This window comes from Muscardinus avellanarius, assembly GCF_963383645.1.
Source record: "Muscardinus avellanarius genome assembly, chromosome: 2".
NCBI lineage: Eukaryota > Metazoa > Chordata > Mammalia > Rodentia > Gliridae > Muscardinus > Muscardinus avellanarius.
The window spans coordinates 6,712,539-6,736,246 of NC_137787.1; the positions used below are offsets into that span (position 1 = coordinate 6,712,539).

The following is a 23,708-nucleotide window of genomic DNA, read 5'->3' on the forward strand; positions in this document are numbered from 1 at the left end:
CGATCTTCCTCAAGCAGTTTTATTACCCCAGGTTCTTATACAGTTCCCGTTCCTCTTTAATGCTCTCTCAACGCCCTCTCAGGTAAAAACAACATCAGTCTTCTATCCTCTCCCTCATCACTCCACCAACCCTCCTCCGTGGCACTCTACGTCTCTGCTGCAGCACACACCGGTCACAGTGGTGGCTTTGTGAACATGTCCGTCCCAGCTTGGAGCCCAGAGCAGTCCGCCAAGAAACTGCTCTTCCTGTCCACCAACCCTCTTCTCCCCGCCCGCTAGGGCATGCGCGCTTTTTAACCTTCTCCTGGGCGGGCAGGTGGTAGCACGAGGCGCTGCGTCACTAATCATCCGTAAGGCGCCTGATAGGGCTCACTGCGCAGGCTCAGGGCACCGCCAGCCTCGTGAGCCTCGTGACTTGGCTGCAAGCCCAGGCGCCATCTTGAGTCCACGCTGGCAACAAGCCTGGGTGCCACCTCGGTCCTGCCGAGTGGGCCCCGACAACTTCTTATAATGCTATGCCAATATGTGGACCTAGCTGTTTGGTATGGGGAGGAGCAGGCAGCAGTGTGGGATTTGAAGTGAAACACACCAAGATGGCGTGCATGTCTTTTTCTATGAATCTGAACCTCACTAAGAAAGGTAATTACAACGCACCAATATTAGTGCATTTCAAAAAAGGAAGAAATATAAAATATAATAAAATAAAATTGGGTTGGGGTGCAGCTCAGAAGAATGCCCTTGGGTTCTGTACCCAATACAACACGCACTGCTTATCTCAAGGAGAACTCACTGCCATAGGCCTTGACGTGAATTGCCATCTTTTGTGGAAGGGTTTAAGCAGACTCTCAGAGTGGGACAAAGACTTTCAGAGGACTCTCTGGAGTCCAGGACAGGACATTCGCTCTTGGGAATCACTAGCACCTTCCACAGACTGCTCCGGGCAAGAAGGGCATGTACAAAAGAGGTCTGGGGACCCGAGGCCATCTCAGCAGAACCTCAAACTGCAAAGGCCAAGGCCTCCTTCCCCTCACACAACAGAACGCCTCTGGAAGGAACGAGGCTGTCCTCACAGGGACGACACTCCATCTTCTCCTCAGCTCTACTCTTCCCCTCACAAACAGAGAGTGGTGTCCACCCACCTGGGAGACCACTGGCCCCACTGCGCCTCCCTTTCCAGGAACTTGCATATCCACGCTGTCTCTAAGCGTTCTCCAGGAAAGCAGATGCTTTTCCTTTTCCCTTCCCTCACCCTCCCTCAAGCCCTGCAACCGTAACTTCAGTCACCATCACTCTAGAGTGACAATCTTCAGCAGTAATGGCCCCTTCAGCAAGTACCATGGCCTGCTTTCTGCATTCACCACATCTAGAGTCAGCTTTCTGAAGGCACGGATTCTAAGAGGACATCCACAGCTTTGGTGTTTGCTTGTTTTCTCATAAGGGATGAGAATTATTTATGTAAAGCCAGGAACAATCTTTCATTTGAAGTAATTACATTATACAAGTTCCAGAGGTCTTCTCTACCTTGGGACCTAATAAAAAAATTGTTTGTAGAGAGTGATGAGTGGGGACAGTAACTGACTTCAAGGAAGAAAAGAGATGGCCTTTCTCAGACGCAAATTGAAAGCAAAAGCGCAAAATCGATAATGCACAAAATAAAAACAATGATATATAGTGTCAATGATATAAACGTGTTTTCCAGAAATTCTCCTACCAGAATACATGGGAAAAATACAAAAAATAAAAAGTAAGACAACAACTACAACCAATAAACCTGGAGAATAGAAATCCATGAGCCAGAGGATCACTGTTCACAGACAGCCTCAGCTACTTAGTGAGGCCCTTTGCAACCCAGAGAGACTCTGTTTCCAAAATAAAAAAAAACTAAGAAATAGTGCGTGTAGCCCGGAGGTACAATGCCCCTGGGTTTCATCCCCAGTACCACAAAAAAAAAAGAAAAGAAAAAAAAAGAAACTCCATGCATGACAGGTATTCTCAAGAAATCAGAACAAAATGTTCAATGGCTTAATGGGAGAAACCTTTATAGATTCTAAAAAAAATATATAACTTTACTCTAGCCTTATCAACGGTGGTAGTTGGAATAATGGCCCCTCAAAATGTCCAACCTTTTATCCCTAAAACCTTTGAATATGTTTCCTTATATAGCAAAGAAGCATTTCTGGTGTAGTCCAGGATCTTGATATGGGGAGCACTCCCCGGTTCATGCAGGTGAACTCAAAACAAGTACAAGTGGAAAGAAAGACTTGATGTCTGTGATGTCAGAGGTTTGACATGCTATAGTGTGTCTCAAGGAAATAAAAAAAAAAAAGGCCACTGAATTCTAAAATTAAGGAGATAAAAGATAATTTTTAAAGGACAAAGCAATGTAAAAGTAATGAACTTACAATAACTAGGGGAAAGAAAATCAACCATGCATATCATTTAAATGGAAATCATTTTTGCATCAAAATAAGCTACCAGAATGCAGTTTTTCTTCTAATTCTTGGACCTTTTAAAACAAGCTGCACAATTTTTTAAGCTAAAACTAAACAAATGAGTAAAACGACAGATAATATGGAAGCAGCGGCATTGGCATCAGAGGACGTGGAGTGTAAGGGTGTCACATAAGGATATAATCAAACCATAGGAGCAAAATGCAAGACTTACACCTACGTGCACCAAGCAGGATGCTATATTGGTAAAGCTGTAGCTCTTTAAAACTCCAAGCACAATTTGAGCAAACATCGATTATAAAGGGTGCCAATAGCATTGATATAAGACATATTGGAAGAATTGGGCAGATTCACTGAGGTTTATTTACATATAAAAATGAAAAAGCATAGCCGGGCGAGGTGGCGCACGCTTGTAATCCCCGCGCTTGGGAGGCGGAGACAGGAGGATCGCGCAGGTTCGAAGCCAACCACGCCCTGTCTTAAGAGACCCTGTTTCCAAATAAAAATGTAAAATAGGTCTGGGAGTGTAGCCCGGAGGTAGAAGGGTTTCCAAGAACCCCAGTACCACCAAAAAAGAAAAAAGAAAAAACATAGCCGGGCATGGTAGTGCTTGCTTGTAATCACAGCATTTGGGAGGCTGAGACAGAAGGATCGCGATTTGCAGACAGCCTCAGCAACTTAGTGAGACCCTGTCTCAAAGTAAAGAGTAGAAACTAGGGTTGGGGCTGTAGCTCAGAGGTGGAATGCCCCTTGGTTCCATCCCCAGCACCACACACACACACACAAAAAAAAAAAGAATGAAAGAATACAATTGGTATATCTATGGAACACTTACCAACATTGATCATGTAGCAACCAATACCTGCATGTGCCCATGGACCACAAGAAATTAGCTGTGCCAAATTCAGACATGCTGAGAATGACAACACAGGTCAGATTTCTTATCCTTTTGCTAATTCTTTAGGACACATGTGACCACAACTCCATCCTTTCTCAGATGAGAGTAATAAAAACCATTATGTTAACTAGGATAGGTTGTTAGTTGCTTTATACTCATACTGAAAATATGCAAGCCAATCTCTGCCTGATGGAGCAGATCACAATTCAACTTTGCTATTCCTGAAGGAAACCGCACCACCAGGAAGGTATACTTGACGATGGACAGTCCTGGACTCACACCACTGCCTGTCAGGCAGGTTACATACTCCAGCCCTGCCTCTCCGGGACTCAGGGCCCATAGTAACACTAAAGCAGATAACTGAACACTCCTTAATAATTTAACTCACCAAACACTGCCAGGAGAAAGAGAGGCAGAAATCTTTGCAAAGATGAGGAGACTAAGTAAGAACTAGTTAAACAAGTCTTCTTTTGGAGAGTATTCTGCCAGAAACATGGGTTGGACGAAGACACCAATACAGACCTGAGGTAATGGCTTCCTGTGGGCACAGTTTATGCCCCCGATGAATGCCATGTTGGGCATGAGGGGCTTGGGGTAGTCAAACACAAAGTCTCCTCTGAACAGCCACACAGATCCATGGCTGAGAATATACTTCAGTGATACATCTCTCTGAAAAAGCTCAGAGGCCAGGTTCACAATCGGAGTCAGAGTAACATGGCAAATATACATCATGGGCAGGAGGTAGAGCATGTTCTTGACCCTTTGCAGGAAGGTCATGTGGTCTGAATTCATTGTTAGGAGCCTAGGGATATAGGAGACAGGGTCTGGACACTGTGTGGCCTCAGAGTCTAGACCACACGGAAGAAAGCGCAGAAAATACACAGCAGGAATATTCAGATACTTAGCCAGCACTGCCCCACAAGGATTAACTGGATCTGTCAGAACCACATCAAAGGAACTGGAATTCAGATGGCTGATCAGGGTTTTGTTATGCAGGAGCTCCACACAGCAGCTTTCGTAGAATGCAGATAAGTTTTTCATAATCATAATGCTATCAACAAAGGTCTTTAGAAAATGTTGTTTTGCCAAGATCACTAGAAGGCAGTTCTTCAAGAGGTGAATATATTCATCCTGAGTGTAGGGAACCGCGTAGGTTATGATTGTGAAGAAGTCCTCCTTTTTGAAGTGGATATTCACCTCCGGGACCACAACCACAGCTTGGTGACCTCGGGTGTGGAGAACCTGCACAACGTCCCGCATGCTGAGCCAGTGGCTGCCCTCCATGGGCAACACCAGCACCTTCCCACCTTCAGCACAGAGAAGGACGAACAGCGAGAGCAGCAGCCCCGCCAGACCTGCCAGGGCCCCCCGGAGTCCCACAGCCATCTCACCAGCAGCCCACAGCAGCTGCCTTCCACACCAGGCTGTGCCTCCTACCTGAATCTCTTCAATTTTATTTCCTGTGACCAGGCTATCTTGCAAAAAGGCCCATCATTGGAAGGCAGTGTTATCATTAAGTTAATTATTACAGGTGAATTCCATCCCACCTCTCAAGCTCTCCTACCCGCTGCAAGCTCCCAGGCAGATACAGAACTTGATATTGCTCTCAAAGAACTCTGACTCTGCTACTCTTTCTGGAAACATACTAGTTCTCCTGTTTTTCATCTATTTCTATAAACAAGACTGCAGACATACATTTTACACCTCCTGCTGTGTCAACCACAGGCCAGCAGGCTCCCATGGAGCTCTGGGGTCTGACCCATGCTTTGGTCCCCAGGGAAGACTCTCTGCAACATGTGACCCCATTCATGACTCTTTAACTGTTTCCTTCAGTAGCAAAGAGTAGATTCTGAAAGTCTATAATATCAAGGAGCTACTTGTCAAAAGATGGCAGGGGTTGTTGGCTTCTAGTTTGATTACTTACTATACCAGAGTACCTCTGGAATGATCAGAGTACTCTATTAAAGCATCTGCCAAATACAGCAGCAGATGCAAAGATCTTGGAATCAAGATATGATGATCTGATTCTTCAAAAATGTTTGCTGGGCACTCTACATCTATCCCATGAAATAAGACCATGGGCATGACCAGTCTAAGCAGCAACACATGGAGACTCATAGAGCCTTCTGCTCTGATGGGAATCACACCTTGGGTATAGAAGCAGCCAGAGCCTTACTTAAATCCAGCTCTGTACCAATTTCTTTCTCCTTAATAAACTTAATACTTTATTAAGTTTAGAGAACAATCTGCAATCCGTTTAGAGAACAGTGTGGACTTTGATCTGAGACTTTATTACATCTTAAGGTCATGATAAAGCTTCCTATTTTGGATCTCTCCCACCCAAAGTCCTGATAAAATTTGATTTCTGAAGGTCATGTAGGTAGTGGAACCTGTAGGAGAGTACAGAGGCCCAGTGTGGCTGTGTTTACTGTGGCACAGCACACCCTCACACATGAGCCACCTGCCAGGTTCTCAGACAGAGTCTGCCCAGGGCCTCGGCCATGGGGTCTGCTCTGCTCAAGTTGGAGATTAGAATCTAGGCTACGGTGCTATGAATGTTTGAAAAGTGAGGCAAGTAGCTTTCTCTTAATAATTTAAATTTTTGAAACTTACCATTGAAAGATAAAAATATATTAATCATATTACTGGTTTCAAAAAAGTAACCTTTAGTTATTCCTAAATGCTGGTGATGTAAGAAGAAAGAGTTGACTATTGTGCCAATACAATTTTGAACTGAGCTTTCTAAGAGCCTAAATTTAGCAACACTGCTGTTCTTAGTTTCCTCTGTCTAATGTACAAAAGATACCAAACCTGATGGCATAAATCAATGTGCCCTTTCTCAAAGTGTCTGAGGACAGAAGTGTGAAGTCCATTTCACTGATCTGAAAACAATGTTCTCAGCACCATGTTCACGTTGACAGCTAATGGTAGAATATTAAATAACTTCTATACCAGATGCGGAAAAGGTAAAATAGCCTCTCCTCAAGACCACACAGAATTTCTTAACCGCAATGCAAGGAAGAAACCTAAAATTAGCTTGACCGAAGCCAAGGGATTACACCGCTTGGGGACTTTAGTGCCCCAAAGTCCACTCTGCACAGCATGGCACCCAAACACTTCACAGCAGGAACTTAAAATTCAGCACTATCGCACAGGGGCACAGGGAATCTCTTAAAACCACATTCGAAGGACAGACTCTGAGGCACCTGGGCAGCTGCTCCCTAAAACCACCTGTGCAATCGTTTTCAGAAGGAAACACACTGCCTGAGCTGTTATACAATGATGAGGTTACACCCAGGCAGGGAACTCACTCCAGAGGAGAGCCCAGGGAGTGGTTTTCTGGGTGTGGGTTGGTTCTGAAGACTTAGGGGGATGTCAGGAGTTTGGAGGTGACTGGAAGGAGCAGGCAGTTTTCTGCAGAGTGTGCTTGTTGGAATTTACTGCTGAGTAGGACAGCATGGCTGAACTGCACTGCACAATTGCTTCAACACATGGCAGTGTTTTATTCAGCCTTCCTGTCACTGTGACAAAATGCCTGACAAGAACAATTGGAGGAGGAAAGGTTTACTTGGGCTCACACTTCCAGAGGTTTCAGTTCATACTGCTAGCCTCAGTGACAGAGAAAAAGAGAGACAGGGAGAGGAGCAGAAGAAAGAGAAGTAGAAGGAGGAGCAGAAGGAGGAAGAAGGGAGAAGGGAAGATAAGAGAGACCTGTATCACAAACTTCCAGGACCACACCCCCAGCAACCTGCCGTCTTCAGCTGCCTCTACCTGCCCAAGTTACTACCCAAAGAATCCATGAATTCATAATTAAATGTACTCAGTGTTGAGACTGCACCTCACGATTCAATTATTTCGCCTCCGAACATTTTGTGTTGCCAGCACACACACAGGAAACGTTCTATATCCAATCCTTAACAATGAGCAAAGAGTTGAGTGGGAAGCAGAGAACCTGGCCTATGAAGGGCATTCAGAGATCATGGGCCTCAATAGCACTGGCTAATTTTAATAGTTGAGAGAAAATACTGCAATTAATTTTGATATATCTTGACATAAAGCAGGTAAAAATGGAAAGCTTTCCTGTTATAAATGTATACAAATATTATGGAAAGAAATTTGAAAACCAATAATCTCCTTTTAACATGCCTCAGCTCAGCCAGGCATGATGCATATGCCTGTAATCCCAGCACTTGGGAGGCTAAGAGAAGAGGACCCCAGGATTGAGGCCAGTTTGGCAACTGAACAAGGTCCTCAGCAAATTGGTGAGAATGAGTTTCAAAATGACTACTGCGGAAATAGATATGGAGGGTCACAAAAGCCTGGGAATGAAACCACCATATGAACCAAGGATGCCACTCTTTAGTACATTTTCTGGGAGAATTAAAAGCAGAATACTATATTGATGCACATATAAGCATGTTGATAGCAGCACAATTCACAACAGCCAAATTATATAAGCAACCAAGGTATCTGTGAACAGATGAATATAGAGAGAGATGGTATAGATAAAAATGGAATTTTACTTTTCTATAAACAACAAATTATATCACTTTCAGAAAAATGAATGTAACTAGAGAATATTATTCTGAGTTCAATCAGTGAAGCACAGAGGGTCAAGGGTTGCACCTTCTCCCTCATATGTAGAAGCTAAAGAGAAAACAGAAAGCTAAAGGAACATTCGTCTAGGTGGGAGGGAGCTGGGAGCCCGCCAAGTGCCGAGTGCATCGTGTCACTATCACTCTGAACCACGTTATGAAGAAGAGCAAAAGGAAACAGTAACAGTATACAAAAATAAAAAATTAAAAAGGGAACTTAGATATTTGAGGATAGTGACCAACAGAATAAAGGAAGGAGATTGAGGAAAGAGGTGGAGCGGGACAGGAACGCACTTCTTATGAAGCTGTGCCAATACACAAAGGTATCACTGCCAGTCCAGCTGTTATGTATGGGGAGGAGCAGGCAGCAGTGTGGGATTTGTTTTTTTTTATTTATTTTTATTGGTGCATTGTAATCATACATCACATTGGAATACAGGACTTGAGAGGATATACAAGCACACATCATCCAATCAGCCCTCATCCAGTCCCCATCCCATTCCCTCCCCCTCCCTGATCCCATGCTTGTTTGGTGATTAACTTTGATACATATGTTTATGTACCTCCTGCTTTTTAAAGAGGCTCCATCCTCCCCTATTCCATACCCTCTGATTGGTCACCTTATTTGTTTCACTATAGGGCCCTTTCTATAGCTCGACCACTTCCTGTTGCCCCTTTCCTCCTAGTTATTGCTGATTAGGGGAAGCATCTGGTTTTAATTTTCTGTGATATTTCTCTGTGCATGCTGCATTGCAAATACCGATCCCACTCTTGATGGCCCCAGTTGTGGCCTGGCTACCCGGTGGACTGATCCAGACCTCGCTGGCTCAAGCAGCGGCCTTGCCTCATGGGAGGCCCTGATTCTGGTCTCGCTGGCCCCGACACTGGCCTAACCCCTCAGCTGGCTCCAATCCCGGCCTCAGAGGCCCCAGCACCAGCCTTGTCTCATGGCAGCTCTGATGCCGGCCTCGCTAGCTCCAGCACCGGCCTAACCCCTCGGCAGGCTCCAATCCCGGCCTTGGAGGCCTCAATAGCGGCCTTGCCTCACAGAAGGCTCTGACGCCGGCTGCTGGCCCCGGCACCAGCCTAACCCCTCAGCAGGCTCTGATCCCAGCCTCGGAGGCCCCAGCACTGGCCTGCCTCATGGCAGGCTCCGATCCCGGCCTCACTGGCCCCAGCACTGGCCTAACCACTCGGCAGGCTCCGATCCCGGCCTCGGAGGCCTCAATAATGGCCTTGCCTCACAGAAGGCTCCGATGCTGGCCACTGGCCCCGGCACCGGCCTAACCCCTCAGCAGGCTCTGATCCCAGCTTTGGAGGCCCCAGCACCGGCCTTGCCTCACAGCAGGCTCCAGTCCCGGACACGCTGGCCCTGGCACTAGAGGCCTTGCCTCACGGAAGGCTCCGATGCCGGCCGCTGGCCCCGGCACCGGCCTAAACCCTCAGCAGGCTCTGATCCCGGCCTCGTAGGCCCCAGAACAGGCCTTGCCTCATGGCAGGCTCCAATCCCGGCCTTGCTGGCCCCAGCACAGGCCTAACTTCTCGGCAGGCTCCGATCCCGGCCTCGGAGGCCCCAGCACTGGCCTTGCCTCACAGCTGGCTCCGATGCCAGCCATTGGCCCCAGCACCGGCCTAACCCCTCGGCAGGCTCCGATCCCGGCCTTGGAGGCCCCAGCACCGGCCTTGCCTCATGGCAGGCTCTGATCCCAGCCTCACTGGCCCCGTCACCGGCCTAACCCCTCGGCAGGCTCCGATCCCGGCCTCGGAGGCCCCAGCACCGGCCTTGCCTCACAGCAGCCTCCGATTCCGGCCTCACTGGCCCCAGCACTGTCCTAACCCTTCGGCAGGTTTCAGCCCCAGCCTCGGGGCCCTAGCACCAGCCTTGCCTCACGGCAGGCTCCAATCCCGGCCTTGCTGGCCCCGGCACCAGCCTAACCCCTCGGCAGGCTCCGATCCTGGCCTCAGAGGCCCCAGTAGCGGACTTGCCTCACAGCAGGCCCCAATGTTGGCCATTGGCCCCGGCATCGGCCTAACCCCTCAGCAGGCTCCAATCCTGACCTCGGAGGCCCCAGTACCGGCCTTGCCTCACAGCAGGCTCCAATCCTGGCCTTGTTGGCCCGGCATCGGCCAAACCCCTTGGCAGGCTCCAATCCCGGCCTCGAAGGCCCTAGTACCGCCCTTGCCTCACGGCATGATCCAATCCCGGCTTCACTGGCCCCAGCACTGGCCTAACCACTCGGCAGGCTCCAATCCCGGCCTCGGAGGCTCCAGCACCGGCTTGCCTCACGACAGGCTCTAATCCCAGCATTGCTGTGTCCGTCGCCGGCCTCACCCCTCGGCAGGCTCTAATCCGAGCACCCTCTTCACCCAACCATTTGTCCCACGTTCTCGAGGGTACATGATGGTAGCATTCTGCCTCTGGGGTCATTACTTCAAAGTTTCCAGGTGTAATGCATCAGATCTCTGCCTCCTCTGAGTACTGGCCACTGCCATTGCCATTGCCTCCACCATTTCAAATCTTTCCCAACCTCTTTTTCCACTCTGAATGTTGTCCAGTGTTCCTAAGCATGCGCGACGGTAGCATTCGACCTTTGGTGTAATTTCTCCAAAAAAAAATAAGGTTGGTAGGCTCTGATTTCTGCTTCTCCTGAATACAAGTCTCCACTGCCAATGCGGAGACCGCTCTCAGCACCGCCTGTCTCCTTGGTCTCCGCTAAAGTCTCTCTCCTTACAGGTGATGTCCAAGATTCTTAACAATGTAGAGAAGAAGCAGTCCTCCTTAGCGGGGAATCTTTCCAATAATTCCAGTTCATTTGGATAAATTTTGTCTGCATCTCCAGTATCCTGGCATCTGCCACAGCCTCCTTGAACCCTCTCCAATATTTTCCTTTTTTCTTTTTCTTTTCCTTTTAAACAAGTTCCTTCCAGGTGGAAAGGGGGTGCCTAGGGGTGCCCCACTAGTGCCTGCCCACCCACCCAGAGTAGAGGCCAGAAGCCCGGACAACAGGGCCCTTTCAGGTGGTAAGGGGATCGCCTAAGGGTGCCCCACCAGCACCTGCCTACCCGCCCAGGGTCGGGGCCAGGGGCCCGGATCACAGGGTCCTTTCGGGTGGAGAGGGGGTCGTCGAAGGGTGCCCCACCAGCGCCTGCCCGCGTGCCCAGGGTCGGGGTCAGGGGCCCGGACCACAGGGTCCTTCCAGGTGGAGAGGGGGTCTCCCAGGGGTGCCCCGCCAGCGCCTGCCCACCCGCCCAGGGTCGGAGCCAGGGGCCCGTTAGTGTGGGATTTGAAGTGAAACACACCAAGATGGCGTGCATGTCTTTTTCTATGAATCTGAACCTCACTAAGAAAGGTAATTACAACACACCAATATTAGTGCATTTCAAAAAAGGAAGAAATATAAAATATAATAAAATAAAATTGGGTTGGGGTGCAGCTCAGAAGAATGCCCTTGGGTTCTGTACCCAATACAACACGCACTGCTTATCTCAAGGAGAACACACTGCCATAGGCCTTGACGTGAATTGCCATCTTTTGTGGAAGGGTTTAAGCAGACTCTCAGAGTGGGACAAAGACTTTCAGAGGACTCTCTGGAGTCCAGGACAGGACATTCGCTCTTGGGAATCACTAGCACCTTCCACAGACTGCTCCGGGCAAGAAGGGCATGTACAAAAGAGGTCTGGAGACCCGAGGCCATCTCAGCAGAACCTCAAACTGCAAAGGCCAAGGCTTCCTTCCCCTCACACAACAGAACGCCTCTGGAAGGAACCAGGCTGTCCTCACAGGGACGACACTCCATCTTCTCCTCAGCTCTACTCTTCCCCTCACAAACAGAGAGCGGTGTCCACCCACCTGGGAGACCACTGGCCCCACTGCGCCTCCCTTTCCAGGAACTTCCATCTCCACACTGTCTTTTAAGCATTCTCCAGGAAAGCAGATGCTTTTCCTTTTCCCTTCCCTCACCCTCCCTCAAGCCCTGCAACCGTAACTTCAGTCACCATCACTCTAGAGTGACAATCTTCAGCAGTAATGGCCCCTTCAGCAAGTACCATGGCCTGCTTTCTGCATGCACCACATCTAGAGTCAGCTTTCTGAAGGCACGGATTCTAAGAGGACATCCACAGCTTTGGTGTTTGCTTGTTTTCTCATAAGGGATGAGAATTATTTATGTAAAGCCAGGAACAATCTTTCATTTGAAGTAATTACATTATACAAGTTCCAGAGGTCTTCTCTACCTTGGGACCTAATAAAAAAATTGTTTGTAGAGAGTGATGAGTGGGGACAGTAACTGACTTCAAGGAAGAAAAGAGATGGCCTTTCTCAGATGCAAATTGAAAGCAAAAGCGCAAAATCGATAATGCACAAAATAAAAACAATGATATATAGTGTCAATGATATAAACGTGTTTTCCAGAAATTCTCCTACCAGAATACATGGGAAAAATACAAAAAATAAAAAGTAAGACAACAACTACAACCAATAAACCTGGAGAATAGAAATCCATGAGCCAGAGGATCACTGTTCACAGACAGCCTCAGCTACTTAGTGAGGCCCTTTGCAACCCAGAGAGACTCTGTTTCCAAAATAAAAAAAAACTAAGAAATAGTGCGTGTAGCCCGGAGGTACAATGCCCCTGGGTTTCATCCCCAGTACCACAAAAAAAAAAAGAAAAGAAAAAAAAAAGAAACTCCATGCATGACAGGTATTCTCAAGAAATCAGAACAAAATGTTCAATGGCTTAATGGGAGAAACCTTTATAGATTCTAAAAAAAATATATAACTTTACTCTAGCCTTATCAACGGTGGTAGTTGGAATAATGGCCCCTCAAAATGTCCAAACTTTTATCCCTAAAACCTTTGAATATGTTTCCTTATATAGCAAAGAAGCATTTCTGGTGTAGTCCAGGATCTTGATATGGGGAGCACTCCCCGGTTCATGCAGGTGAACTCAAAACAAGTACAAGTGGAAAGAAAGACTTGATGTCTGTGATGTCAGAGGTTTGACATGCTATAGTGTGTCTCAAGGAAATAAAAAAAAAGGCCACTGAATTCTAAAATTAAGGAGAAAAAAGATAATTTTTAAAGGACAAAGCAATGTAAAAGTAATGAACTTACAATAACTAGGGGAAAGAAAATCAACCATGCATATCATTTAAATGGAAATCATTTTTGCATCAAAATAAGCTACCGGAATGCAGTTTTTCTTCTAATTCTTGGACCTTTTAAAACAAGCTGCACAATTTTTTAAGCTAAAACTAAACAAATGAGTAAAACGACAGATAATATGGAAGCAGAGGCATTGGCATCAGAGGACGTGGAGTGTAAGGGTGTCACATAAGGATATAATCAAACCACAGGAGCGAAATGCAAGACTTAAACCTACGTGCACCAAGCAGGATGCTATATGGGAAAAGCTGTAGCTCTTTAAAACTCCAAGCACAATTTGAGCAAACATCATATCTATGGAACACTTACCAACATTGATCATGTAGCAACCAATACCTGCATGTGCCCATGGACCACAAGAAATTAGCTGTGCCAAATTCAGACATGCTGAGAAATGACAACACAGGTCAGATTTCTTATCCTTTTGCTAATTCTTTAGGACACATGTACCACAACTCCATCCCTTCTCAGATGAGAGTAATAAAAACCATTATGTTAACTAGGACAGGTTGTTAGTTGCTTTATACTCATACTGAAAATATGCAAGCCAATCTCTGCCTGATGGAGCAGATCACAATTCAACTTTGCTGTTCCTGAAGGAAACCGCACCACCAGGAAGGTATACTTGACAATGGACAGTCCTGGACGCACACCACTGCCTGTCAGGCAGGATACATACTCCAGCCCTGCCTCTCCCGGACTCAGGGCCCATAGTAACACAAAAGCAGATAACTGAACACTCCTTAATAATTTAACTCACCAAACACTGCCAGGAGAAAGAGAGGCAGAAATCTTTGCAAAGATGAGGAGACTAAGTAAGAACTAGTTAAACAAGTCTTCTTTTGGAGAGTATTCTGCCAGAAACATGGGTTGGACGAAGACACCAATACAGACCTGAGGTAATGGCTTCCTATGGGCACAGTTTATGCCCCCGATGAAGACCATGTTGGGCATGAGGGGCTTCGGGTAGTCCAACACAAAGTCTCCTCTGAACAGCCACACAGATCCATGGCTGAGAATATACTTCAGTGATACATCTCTCTGAAAAAGCTCAGAGGCCAGGTTCACAATCGGAGTCAGAGTAACATGGCAAATATACATCATGGGCAGGTGGTAGAGCATGTTCTTGACCCTTTGTAGGAAAGTCATGTGGTCTGAATTCATTGTTAGGAGCCTAGGGATATAGGAAGGAGGGTCTGGACACTGTGTGGCCTCAGAGTCTAGACCACACGGAAGAAAGCGCAGAAAATTCACAGTAGGAATATTCAGATACTTAGCCAGCACTGCCCCACAAGGATTAACTGGATCTGTCAGAACCACATCAAAGGAACTGGAATTCAGATGGCTGATCAGGGTTTTGTTATGCAGGAGCTCCACGCAGCAGCTTTCGTAGAATGCAGATACATTTTTCATAATTGTCATGCTCTCAGCAAAGGTCTTTAGAAAATGTTGTTTTGCAAAGATCAATGGAACGCCACACTTCAAGAGGTGAATATATTCATCCTGAGTGTAGGGAACCGCATAGGTTATCATTGTGAAGAAGTCCTCCTTTTTGAAGTGGATATTCACCTCCGGGACCACGACCACAGCTTGGTGACCTCGGGTGTGGAGAACCTGCACAACGTCCCGCATGCTGAGCCAGTGGCTGCCCTCCATGGGCAACACCAGCACCTTCCCACCTTCAGCACAGGGAAGGACGAACAGCGAGAGCAGCAGCCCCGCCAGCCTTGCCAGGGTCACCTGGAGTCCCGCAGCCATCTCACCAGCAGCCCACAGCAGCTGCCTTCCACACCAGGCTGTGCCTCCTACCTGAATCTCTTCAATTTTATTCCCTATGACCAGGCTATCTTGCAAAAAGGCCCATCATTGGAAGGCAGTGTTATCATTAAGTTAATTATTACAGGTGAACTCCATCCCACCTCTCAAGCTCTCCTACCCTCTGCAACCTCCCAGGCAGATACAGAACTTGATATCGCTCTCAAAGAACTCTGACCCTGCTACTCTTTCTGGAAACATACTAGTTCTCCTGTTTTTCATCTATTTCTATAAACAAGACTGCAGACATACATTTTACACCTCCTGCTGTGTCAACCACAGGCCAGCAGGCTCCCATGGAGATCTGGGGTCTGACCCATGCTTTGGTCCCCAGGGAAGACTCTCTGCAACATGTGACCCCATTCATGACTCTTTAACTGTTTCCTTCAGTAGCAAAGAGTAGATTCTGAAAGTCTATAATATCAAGGAGCTACTTGTCAAAAGATGGCAGGGGTTGTTGGCTTCTAGTTTGATTACTTACTATACCAGAGTACCTCTGGAATGATCAGAGTACTCTATTAAAGCATCTGCCAAATACAGCAGCAGATGCAAAGATCTTGGAATCAAGATATGATGATCTGATTCTTCAAAAATGTTTGCTGGGCACTCTACATCTATCCCATGAAATAAGACCATGGGCATGACCAGTCTAAGCAGCAACACATGGAGACTCATGAAGCCTTCTGCTCTGATGGGAATCATACCTTGGGATTAGAAGCAGCCCTTAAATCCAGCTCTGTATCAATTTCTTTCTCCTTAATAAACTTAATAGTTTATTTAGAGAACAATCTGCAATCCGTTTAGAGAACAGTGTGGACTTTGATCTGAGACTTTATTACATCTTAAGGTCATGATAAAGCTTCCTTTTTGGGATCTCTCCCACCCAGAGTCCTGATAAAATTTGAATTCTGCAAGTCATGTAGGTAGTGGAACCTGTAGGAGAGTACAGAGGCCCGGTGTGGCTGTGTTTACTGTGGCACAGCCCACCCTCACACATGAGCCACCTGCCAGGTCCTCAGACAGTCTGCCCAGGCCTCGGCCATGGGGTCTGCTCTGCTCCAATTGGAGACTAGAATCTAGACAAGGATCCTATGTATGTTTGAAATGAGAGCCAGGTAGCCTGCTCTGAATTGTTTAAATACTTTTTAGAAATTTACCAATGAAATATAAAATATATTACTCATATTACTGGTTTCAAAAAAAGTAGCCTTTAGTTGTTCCTCAATGCTGGAGTTGTATGAAGAAAGAGTTGACTATTGTGCCATTACAAACATTTTTTTTTTTTTTTTTTGGTAGTGGTACTGGGAGTGGAATCCAGAGGTTTTCTACCTCGGGGCTGTACTCCCAGACCTATTTTATATTTTATTTGGATACAAGGTCTCACTAAGTAGCTGAGTCTCACTAAGTTGCTGAGAGCCTCACTAAGTAGCTGAGGCTGGCTTCAAACCTGTGCCACCCTCCTGTCTTAGCTTCCCAAGCACTAGGACTCAAGCATGCGCCACCATGCCCAGCAGCCAATACAATTTTGAACTGAGCTTTCTAAGAGCCTAAATTTAGCAACACTGCTGTTCTTAGTTTCCTCTGTCTAATGTACAAAAGATACCAAACCTGATGGCATAAATCAATGTACCCTTTCTCAAAGTGTCTGAGGACAGAAGTGTGAAGTCCATTTCACTGATCTGAAAACAATGTTCTCAGCACCATGTTCACATTGACAGCTAATGGTAGAATATTAATAACTTCTATACTAGATACTGAAAAGGTAAAATAGCCTCTCCTCAAGACCACACAGAATTTCTTAACCGCAATGCAAGGAAGAAACCTAAAATTAGCTTGACCGAAGCCAAGGGATTACACCACTTGGGGACTTTAGTGCCCCAAAGTCCACTCTGCACAGCATGGCACCCAAACACTTCACAGTAGGAACAGAAAATTCAGCACTATTGTGGGGAGCCATTAAGGCTTTCACCTAGATTAATATTTCTGACTCAGCTGACTGTCCTTCGTCCAGAGTCAACAAGGTTTGGGGTCATGGAAAGTTCAGAATTAAAGGTGTGGGAGAAGATCAGATGGTGATGGCACAAGGGTACTGATTAACCTACCTGTAATATATGTGCTTTGGATTGGTTTTTATTGTATTCTGGTGGTGGCCCACATGGGGAAATTCTGAAACTGAGGATCCCGTGAAGGACACTGCTGAATAGAAAAAGAGCACGCTCAAAGACTTTTGGTGGCGGTGAAACGTGGGAATTGTAATATATAATAGGTCACTAAAGAAGATGCTTTGTGCTATAGAAACTAAGACAGAAAATGAAGAGAAGCTAAGATAGAAAATGAAGGCGCCTAATGTGTGAATTGTAATATACAATGGGTCAGAAGATTAGTTTTTTGTTTTGGGTACATAGGTTAAAAGATATGCTTTGTGTTAAGCTTCCTAAGGAAGAAACTGCTGCTCAGTACCATAGAGATGAGTTGTTTTCTTTTATATCACCGCTTCAAGCAGCTATAAATCAGGCTGCAGAAGACGGAAAAGATACTAGAGGATTCAGAGTTTTTCTGGTAACTGAAGAGCCTGACGGTCAAGCACATGTTACTAGAGGACATAGGCCCTTTCTTTCAAACAATTAAAAGAATTAAAAATGGCTTGTGCTCAATATGGGCCAACTGAACCTTTTGCTCAAGCCATGTTAGAATCTCTCTCCATGGAGGCTTTGTGTCCTTCTGATTGGAAACAGATAGCCCAAGCTTGTTTATCAGGGGGTGATTTTTTATTATGGAAGTCTGAATTTGCAGAACAATGCCAATCCACAGCAGATTTAAATGTAGCTCAGGGAATACCCATAAATTTTGATATGTTAGCAGGAGGACAGTTTAGGGAGACCGCTCAGCAATTGGAATTTAGTCTAGCTTCTTATGCTCAAACCAGTGCTGCTGCACGTCGAGCATGGAACAAGTTGCCTTCTTCAGCAGAATATCTTTCAAAGATAAGACAAGGACCAGATGAGCCATATCAGGAGTTTGTAGCCAGGTTATTACAAACTGCTAGTCGAATGATAGGTGACAGTGAAGCAGGGCTGTTGCTCTTAAAGCAATTAGCTTTTGAGAATGCTAATACTGTTTGTCAAGCTGCCTTACACCCTTTTAGAAAGAAAGGAGACCTGTCTGATTATATTCGGTTATGTTCCGATATAGGACCTGCATATACACAGCAATTAGCTATGGCTGCAGCATTACAAGGGAAACCTGTACAAGAAATCCTTTTCCAACAACATAAAAAACTGGGACCTAAGAATAATATGGTTAAAAGCTATGGGTGTGGACAAAATGATCATTTAGTTAAGAACTGTCCACAGAGGCAGAGTGCTAGTAATAGACTAGAGCCAGGCTTATGCCCTCAATGTAGAAGAGGGAAGCATTGGGCTAAGGAATGTAAATCAAGGACTGATGAGCAAGGGAATCAGTTCCTGTTGGGACACGGGAAGAGGGGCCCACCTCAGGCCCCGTAGCAACAATGTTGTGAGGCACTTCAGACATTTGTACCACAGCAGGACAACTCTCAACAAAACAAACCATTCAGGACTTATTCCAAGCAACCCCAGGCAGCGCAGAATTGGACCTCTGTGCCTCCATCTATATAGTATTAACTCCCGAAATGGGAATGCAAGCCCTTCCTACTGGTGTTTATGGTCCGTTACCTAAAGGGACAGTTGGATTGTTGTTAGGATGAAGTAGTGTCACCATGAAGGGAATTATAGTAGCTCTGGAGTAGCTGATTCTGACTATGAAAGAGAAATAAAAATTATGATACATTGTCCTCAAGGGATAGCTATCATTAATGCAGGTCAACAACTGGCACAATTAGTATTACTACCTCAGGTGCAAACTAATAATAGTGCCTAGAGACCTAAATGAGGTAAAAGAGGATTTGGCTCATCAGATGCTTTTTGAGTCCAAGCAATTGGAACTCAAAAAACAGAATTAAAATTGTTTATTAATGGGAGAGAATTTCCAGGGTTATTAGACATGGAAGAAGATGTTTCTGTCATAACAGCTGATCTAACAAATGGACTAAGCATTCTTCCCTCACTCACCTTAAAGGCATAGGACAGATGCAAAACCCCGAACAAAGCAGTGATTGGCTTACTTGGAGAGATGAGGAAGGCCATGCCAGAGTTTTTCAGCCCTATATTGTTCCAGGACTTCCTGTCAACTTATGGGGCCGAGATGTTATGCACAACATGGGTGTGTATCTTTATAGCCCCAGCCCTATAATGACACAGCAAATGTTAGATGAGGGACTTTTACGGGAAGGTCTAGGGATATATAATCAGGGTATTTTAGAGCCTTTAAAGCTTCATTTACAACCCCCTCGAGCAGGTCTAGGGTATTTTTAGAAGGGGCTGTTGATCAGCCTGTACTCCACGCCGATCCTATTACTTGGAAAAATGAGAAACCCAGTTTGGATTGATCAATGGCCCCTAACCTTAGAAAAAATAAAAGCTGCAGAGCAGTTAGTACAGGAACAGCTTGACTGTGGCCATATAGAAAATTCTAACTCCCCTTGGAATTCACCCATATTTGTCATTAAGAAAAAATCTGGTAAGTGGAGACTGTTACAGGATTTAAGGCAAGTTAATAAAACTATGGAATTAATGGGAGCTTTACAGCCTGGACTACCCACCCCATCAGCTATCCCCAAAGACACTTATAAAATAATTTTAGATTTGCCAGGCATGGTGGCGCACGATTGTAATCCCCGTGCTTGGGAGGCAGAGACAGGAGGATCGCAAAGGTTCAAAGCCAGCCGCGCTGGCTTAAGAGACCCTGTTTCCACATTTTAAAAAATTTTTTAAAAATAGGTCTGGTAGTGTCGCTGGTGGTAATGTAGCCCGGAAGTAGAAGGGCTTCCAGGAATGCCAGTACCACCAAAATAATAATAATTATTATCATTATTATTATTTTATTATTATTTAATATTAAATAACAATTATTTAATATTAAATAATTATTATTATAGATTTAAAAGACTGCTTTTATATGATATCTTTAGCACAACAAGATTGTAAGAGATTTGTCTTTAGTGTTCCATCTACAAATTATAGAGCTCCTATGCAAAGGTATCAGTGGATAGTGCTACCTCAGGGAATGGCCAATGGTCCAACGCTGTCAAAAATTTGTTGCAAAGGCTATAGCTACTGTCAGAAGATCCTATAAATCTGTATAAATCTGTATATATGATACATTATATGGATGATATTTTATTAGCACATAAAGACAAAGTAAATTTGTTGTCAGCTTATGCTAGCTTACAAACTTCATTACAAAATAATGGTTTGATTATAGCTCCAGAAAAAGTACAAAGAGAACCACCATATACTTACATGGGAAACATTCTTTATCCCAAGATTATTAAGCCACAACAAATTCAATTACATAAAGATAATTTAAAAACCTTAAATGATTTTCAAAAACTTTTAAGAGATACTAATTGGCTAAGATCATCTTTAAATATTACTACTGGAGAATTAAACCTTTGATATCTTGAAAGGTGACTCAGACCCAACTTCCTCTCAGATCTTAACAGAGGAAGGACATGCTGCTCTTAAAAAAGTTGAATTGGCTATTGAATGTCAAAGAAAACAGGACATTGATTATACTAAAGAATGGCCTACTTATATATTAACATCGGCACATATGCCCACTGCTGTTTTGTGGCAGGATGGACCTTTAATGTGGATACGTTTACCCACTACTCCAAGCAGAGTTTTAATGCCATATTGGGAATTAGTTGCCTGCTTGGTGTGCTCTGTTACATCAGAATCTATAAAATATTTTGGAACAGAGCCTTCACTTATTAGTGTTCCTTTTACTAGACAACAAGTACAATGGCTTTTTCAGAATGCTGATTCATGGGCTATTGCTTTTGTGTCCTTTATTGGAGAAATTGACAATCATTTACCTCATGATAAACTATTACAGTTTGTTAATAAACATGCTCTTACATTTCCTAAAATAATTCATGCCACTCCCATATCTCAGGCGGTCTTGGTATTTATTGATAGCTCCTCAAATGGTAAGGCATCTTATGTAATTAATAAACATAGTACTATAATTCAAACATCTTTTACGTCTGCTCAAGTTATAGAATTGCATGCAGTAGTGGCTGGTTTTCAACATCTATCTGATACACCTTTTAATATATATGCTGATAGTTTATATATAGCTAATGCCCTTCAAGCATTGGAAACTGTACCATATATTGATACATATAATAAATTGATAGGTAATTTATTTCTTCAAATTCAAACTCAGATTTTATCACACCAACATCCTTGTTTTATTTAGCACATAAGAGCACATTCTGCCCTACCTGGTCCTTTGGCAGAAGGTAATCAAATTGCTGATGATGCTATAAAATTTGTCTGCCCCTCTCAATTGGAACAAGCTCAACGATCACATTCTTTACATCATCAAAATAGTGCTAGTCTGAGTAAACAGTTTCAAATTACTCAAGAAGCAGCACGACAGATTGTTAAACAATGTCCTATATGTCCAGAGAATTTATCTGTTCCTCATTTAGGTGTAAATCCATGGGGATTGGTTCCCAATAATATATGGCAAATGGATGTTACACGCATTTCTGCCTTTGGTAAGCAAAAATATGTTCATGTGTCTATTAACACTTTTTCAGGTTTTATTATGGCTACAACCCAAACAGGGGTCGGTGCAATGGAGAATACTGACCCAGGAGTATTTGTCGTCTGGTAGAAAATATTGAGCCAGGATCAGGGGTCGACCAGTAGAGATAGTAGGCTGGTGCCCCCCCCCATACACATTAGAATAAATTAAATATTCTAAGAATCAAATTCTTAGAGTTAAATTCTTCATCCTCACACCTTTCTTCAGAACCTGTACTTTTGCGAGCTGGCTCTGGCACACTATCACGCAGGGGCACAGGGAATCTCTTAAAACCACATTCGAGGAACAGACTCTGAGGCACCTGGGCAGCTGCTCCCTAAAACCACCTGTGCAATCGTTTTCAGAAGGAAACACACTACCTGAGCTGTTATACAATGATGAGGTTACACCCAGGCAGGGAACTCACTCCAGAGGAGAGCCCAGGGAGTGGTTTTCTGGGTGTGGGTTGGTTCTGAAGACTTAGGGGGATGTCAGGAGTTTGGAGGTGACTGGAAGGAGCAAGCAGTTTTCTGCAGAGTGTGCTTGTTGGAATTTACTGCTCTGAGTAGGACAGCATGGCAGAACTGCACTGCACAATTGCTTCAACACATGGCAGTGTTTTATTCAGCCTTCCTGTCACTGTGACCAAAATGCCTGACAAGATAGAGGAGAAAAGGTTTATCTGGGCTCATAGTTCCAGAGGTTTCAGTTCATACTGCTAGCCTCAGTGACAGAGAAAGAGAAGAAGGAGGAGGAGGAGGAGGAGGAGGAGGAGGAGGAGGAGGAGGAGGAGGAGGAGAAGGAGGAGGAGGAGGAGGAGGAGGAGAAGGAGGAGGAGGAGGAGAAGGGGGGAGGAGGAGGAGGAGGAGACCCCCATTGACACATAAAATTCTAAACTTCTAGGACCATACACACCCAGGAACCTACCTTCTTCAGCCACCCTTACCCCCCTAACTGGTAGTTGGAACGATGGCCCTCCAAATGTGTTTAATACCTTATCCCTAAAACCTTTGAATACATTGCATTACATAGCAAAAAGTTTTTCTGACATGGCTCAGTGCCTTAATATGGGGAGAGCTTCCTTGTTCATGCACATTGGCCCAGTAAAAGCACAAGGCCTCTTACAGGTTGAAAGGGAGACATGATATCCTTCAGCTGATTGCTTAGGATACATGTGATGTCAGAGGTTTGAACATGCTATTGCCTCTCTGCAGAAAAATAAAAAGGGCCACTGCATTCCAAAATTAAGAATAGAGAAGATAGCCAGGCATGGTGGCACATGCTTGTAATCCCAGCACTTGGGAGGCTGAGACAGGAGGATCACACAGGTTCAAAGCCAGCCTCAGCTACTTAGTGAGGCTCTCAGCAACTTAGTGAGACCCTGTTTCCAAATAAAATATAAAATAGGTCTGGGAGTATAGCCTGGAGGTAGAAAGTCTCTGGGTTCTACCTCCAGTACCACACACACACACACAAAAAAAAAAGAATAGAGAAGATAATTTTTAAAGGACACAATAAGGTAAAAATCAACTTATAATAACTCTAGGAAGAAAATCAAATATACATATTACTTAAGTGGAAATAATTTTTTCATCAAAAGAAGCTATGAGAAATCAGTTTTTGTTCTAATTCTTGGCAACAAGGAAAAACTGTTTAAAAATCCAAATCCAGCCAGGCGTGGGGGCGCACGCCAGTAATCCCAGCACTTGGGAGGCTGAGACGGGAGGATCGCGCAGGTTCAAAGCCAGCCTCAGCTACTCAGTGAGGCTCTCAGCAACTTAGTGAGACCCTGTTTCCAAATAAAATAAAAAATTGGTCTGGGAGGTGTAGCCCAGAGGTAGAAAGTCTCTGGGTTCCACCCCCAATAGCACCAAAAAAAAAAAAAAACCCAAATACAATTTGAGCAAATATCAATTATAAAGAGTGCCAATAGCATTAATATAAGACATATTTTAAGAATTGAGTAGTTTCGATAAAGGTTATCGAAACAGACTTCCAGGAAGATGGCAACTGTGGGACGCAGCACAACTCAGTCCTACTGACACTCCGATTCTATCACCATGAAAATAGCATCTTGACAAGAGAAAGAAACCAGCATAAATAGAATT

The 23,708-nt window shown here is 44.8% G+C and overlaps 3 protein-coding genes across 8 annotated transcripts in view; all 3 read right to left on the bottom strand.

Moving 5' to 3' along the window:
* UGT1A8 (UDP glucuronosyltransferase family 1 member A8) overlaps window positions 1–23,708 on the bottom strand; it is a gene marked incomplete at both ends in the record, with an annotated part of 180,478 nt that overhangs the window by 42,822 nt on the left and 113,948 nt on the right. The gene's annotated exons all lie outside the window — the stretch shown is intronic.
* Window positions 3,799–4,734, bottom strand: LOC308279839 (UDP-glucuronosyltransferase 1-2-like; the record flags this gene model as incomplete). Its single annotated transcript, XM_080720036.1, has 1 exon — window positions 3,799–4,734. The coding sequence occupies one exon, from the start codon at window positions 4,732–4,734 to the stop codon at window positions 3,799–3,801; it is 936 nt and encodes a 311-aa protein (XP_080576162.1).
* On the bottom strand, window positions 13,930–14,865 carry LOC308279840 (UDP-glucuronosyltransferase 1A5-like; the record flags this gene model as incomplete). Its single annotated transcript, XM_080720037.1, has 1 exon — window positions 13,930–14,865. The coding sequence occupies one exon, from the start codon at window positions 14,863–14,865 to the stop codon at window positions 13,930–13,932; it is 936 nt and encodes a 311-aa protein (XP_080576163.1).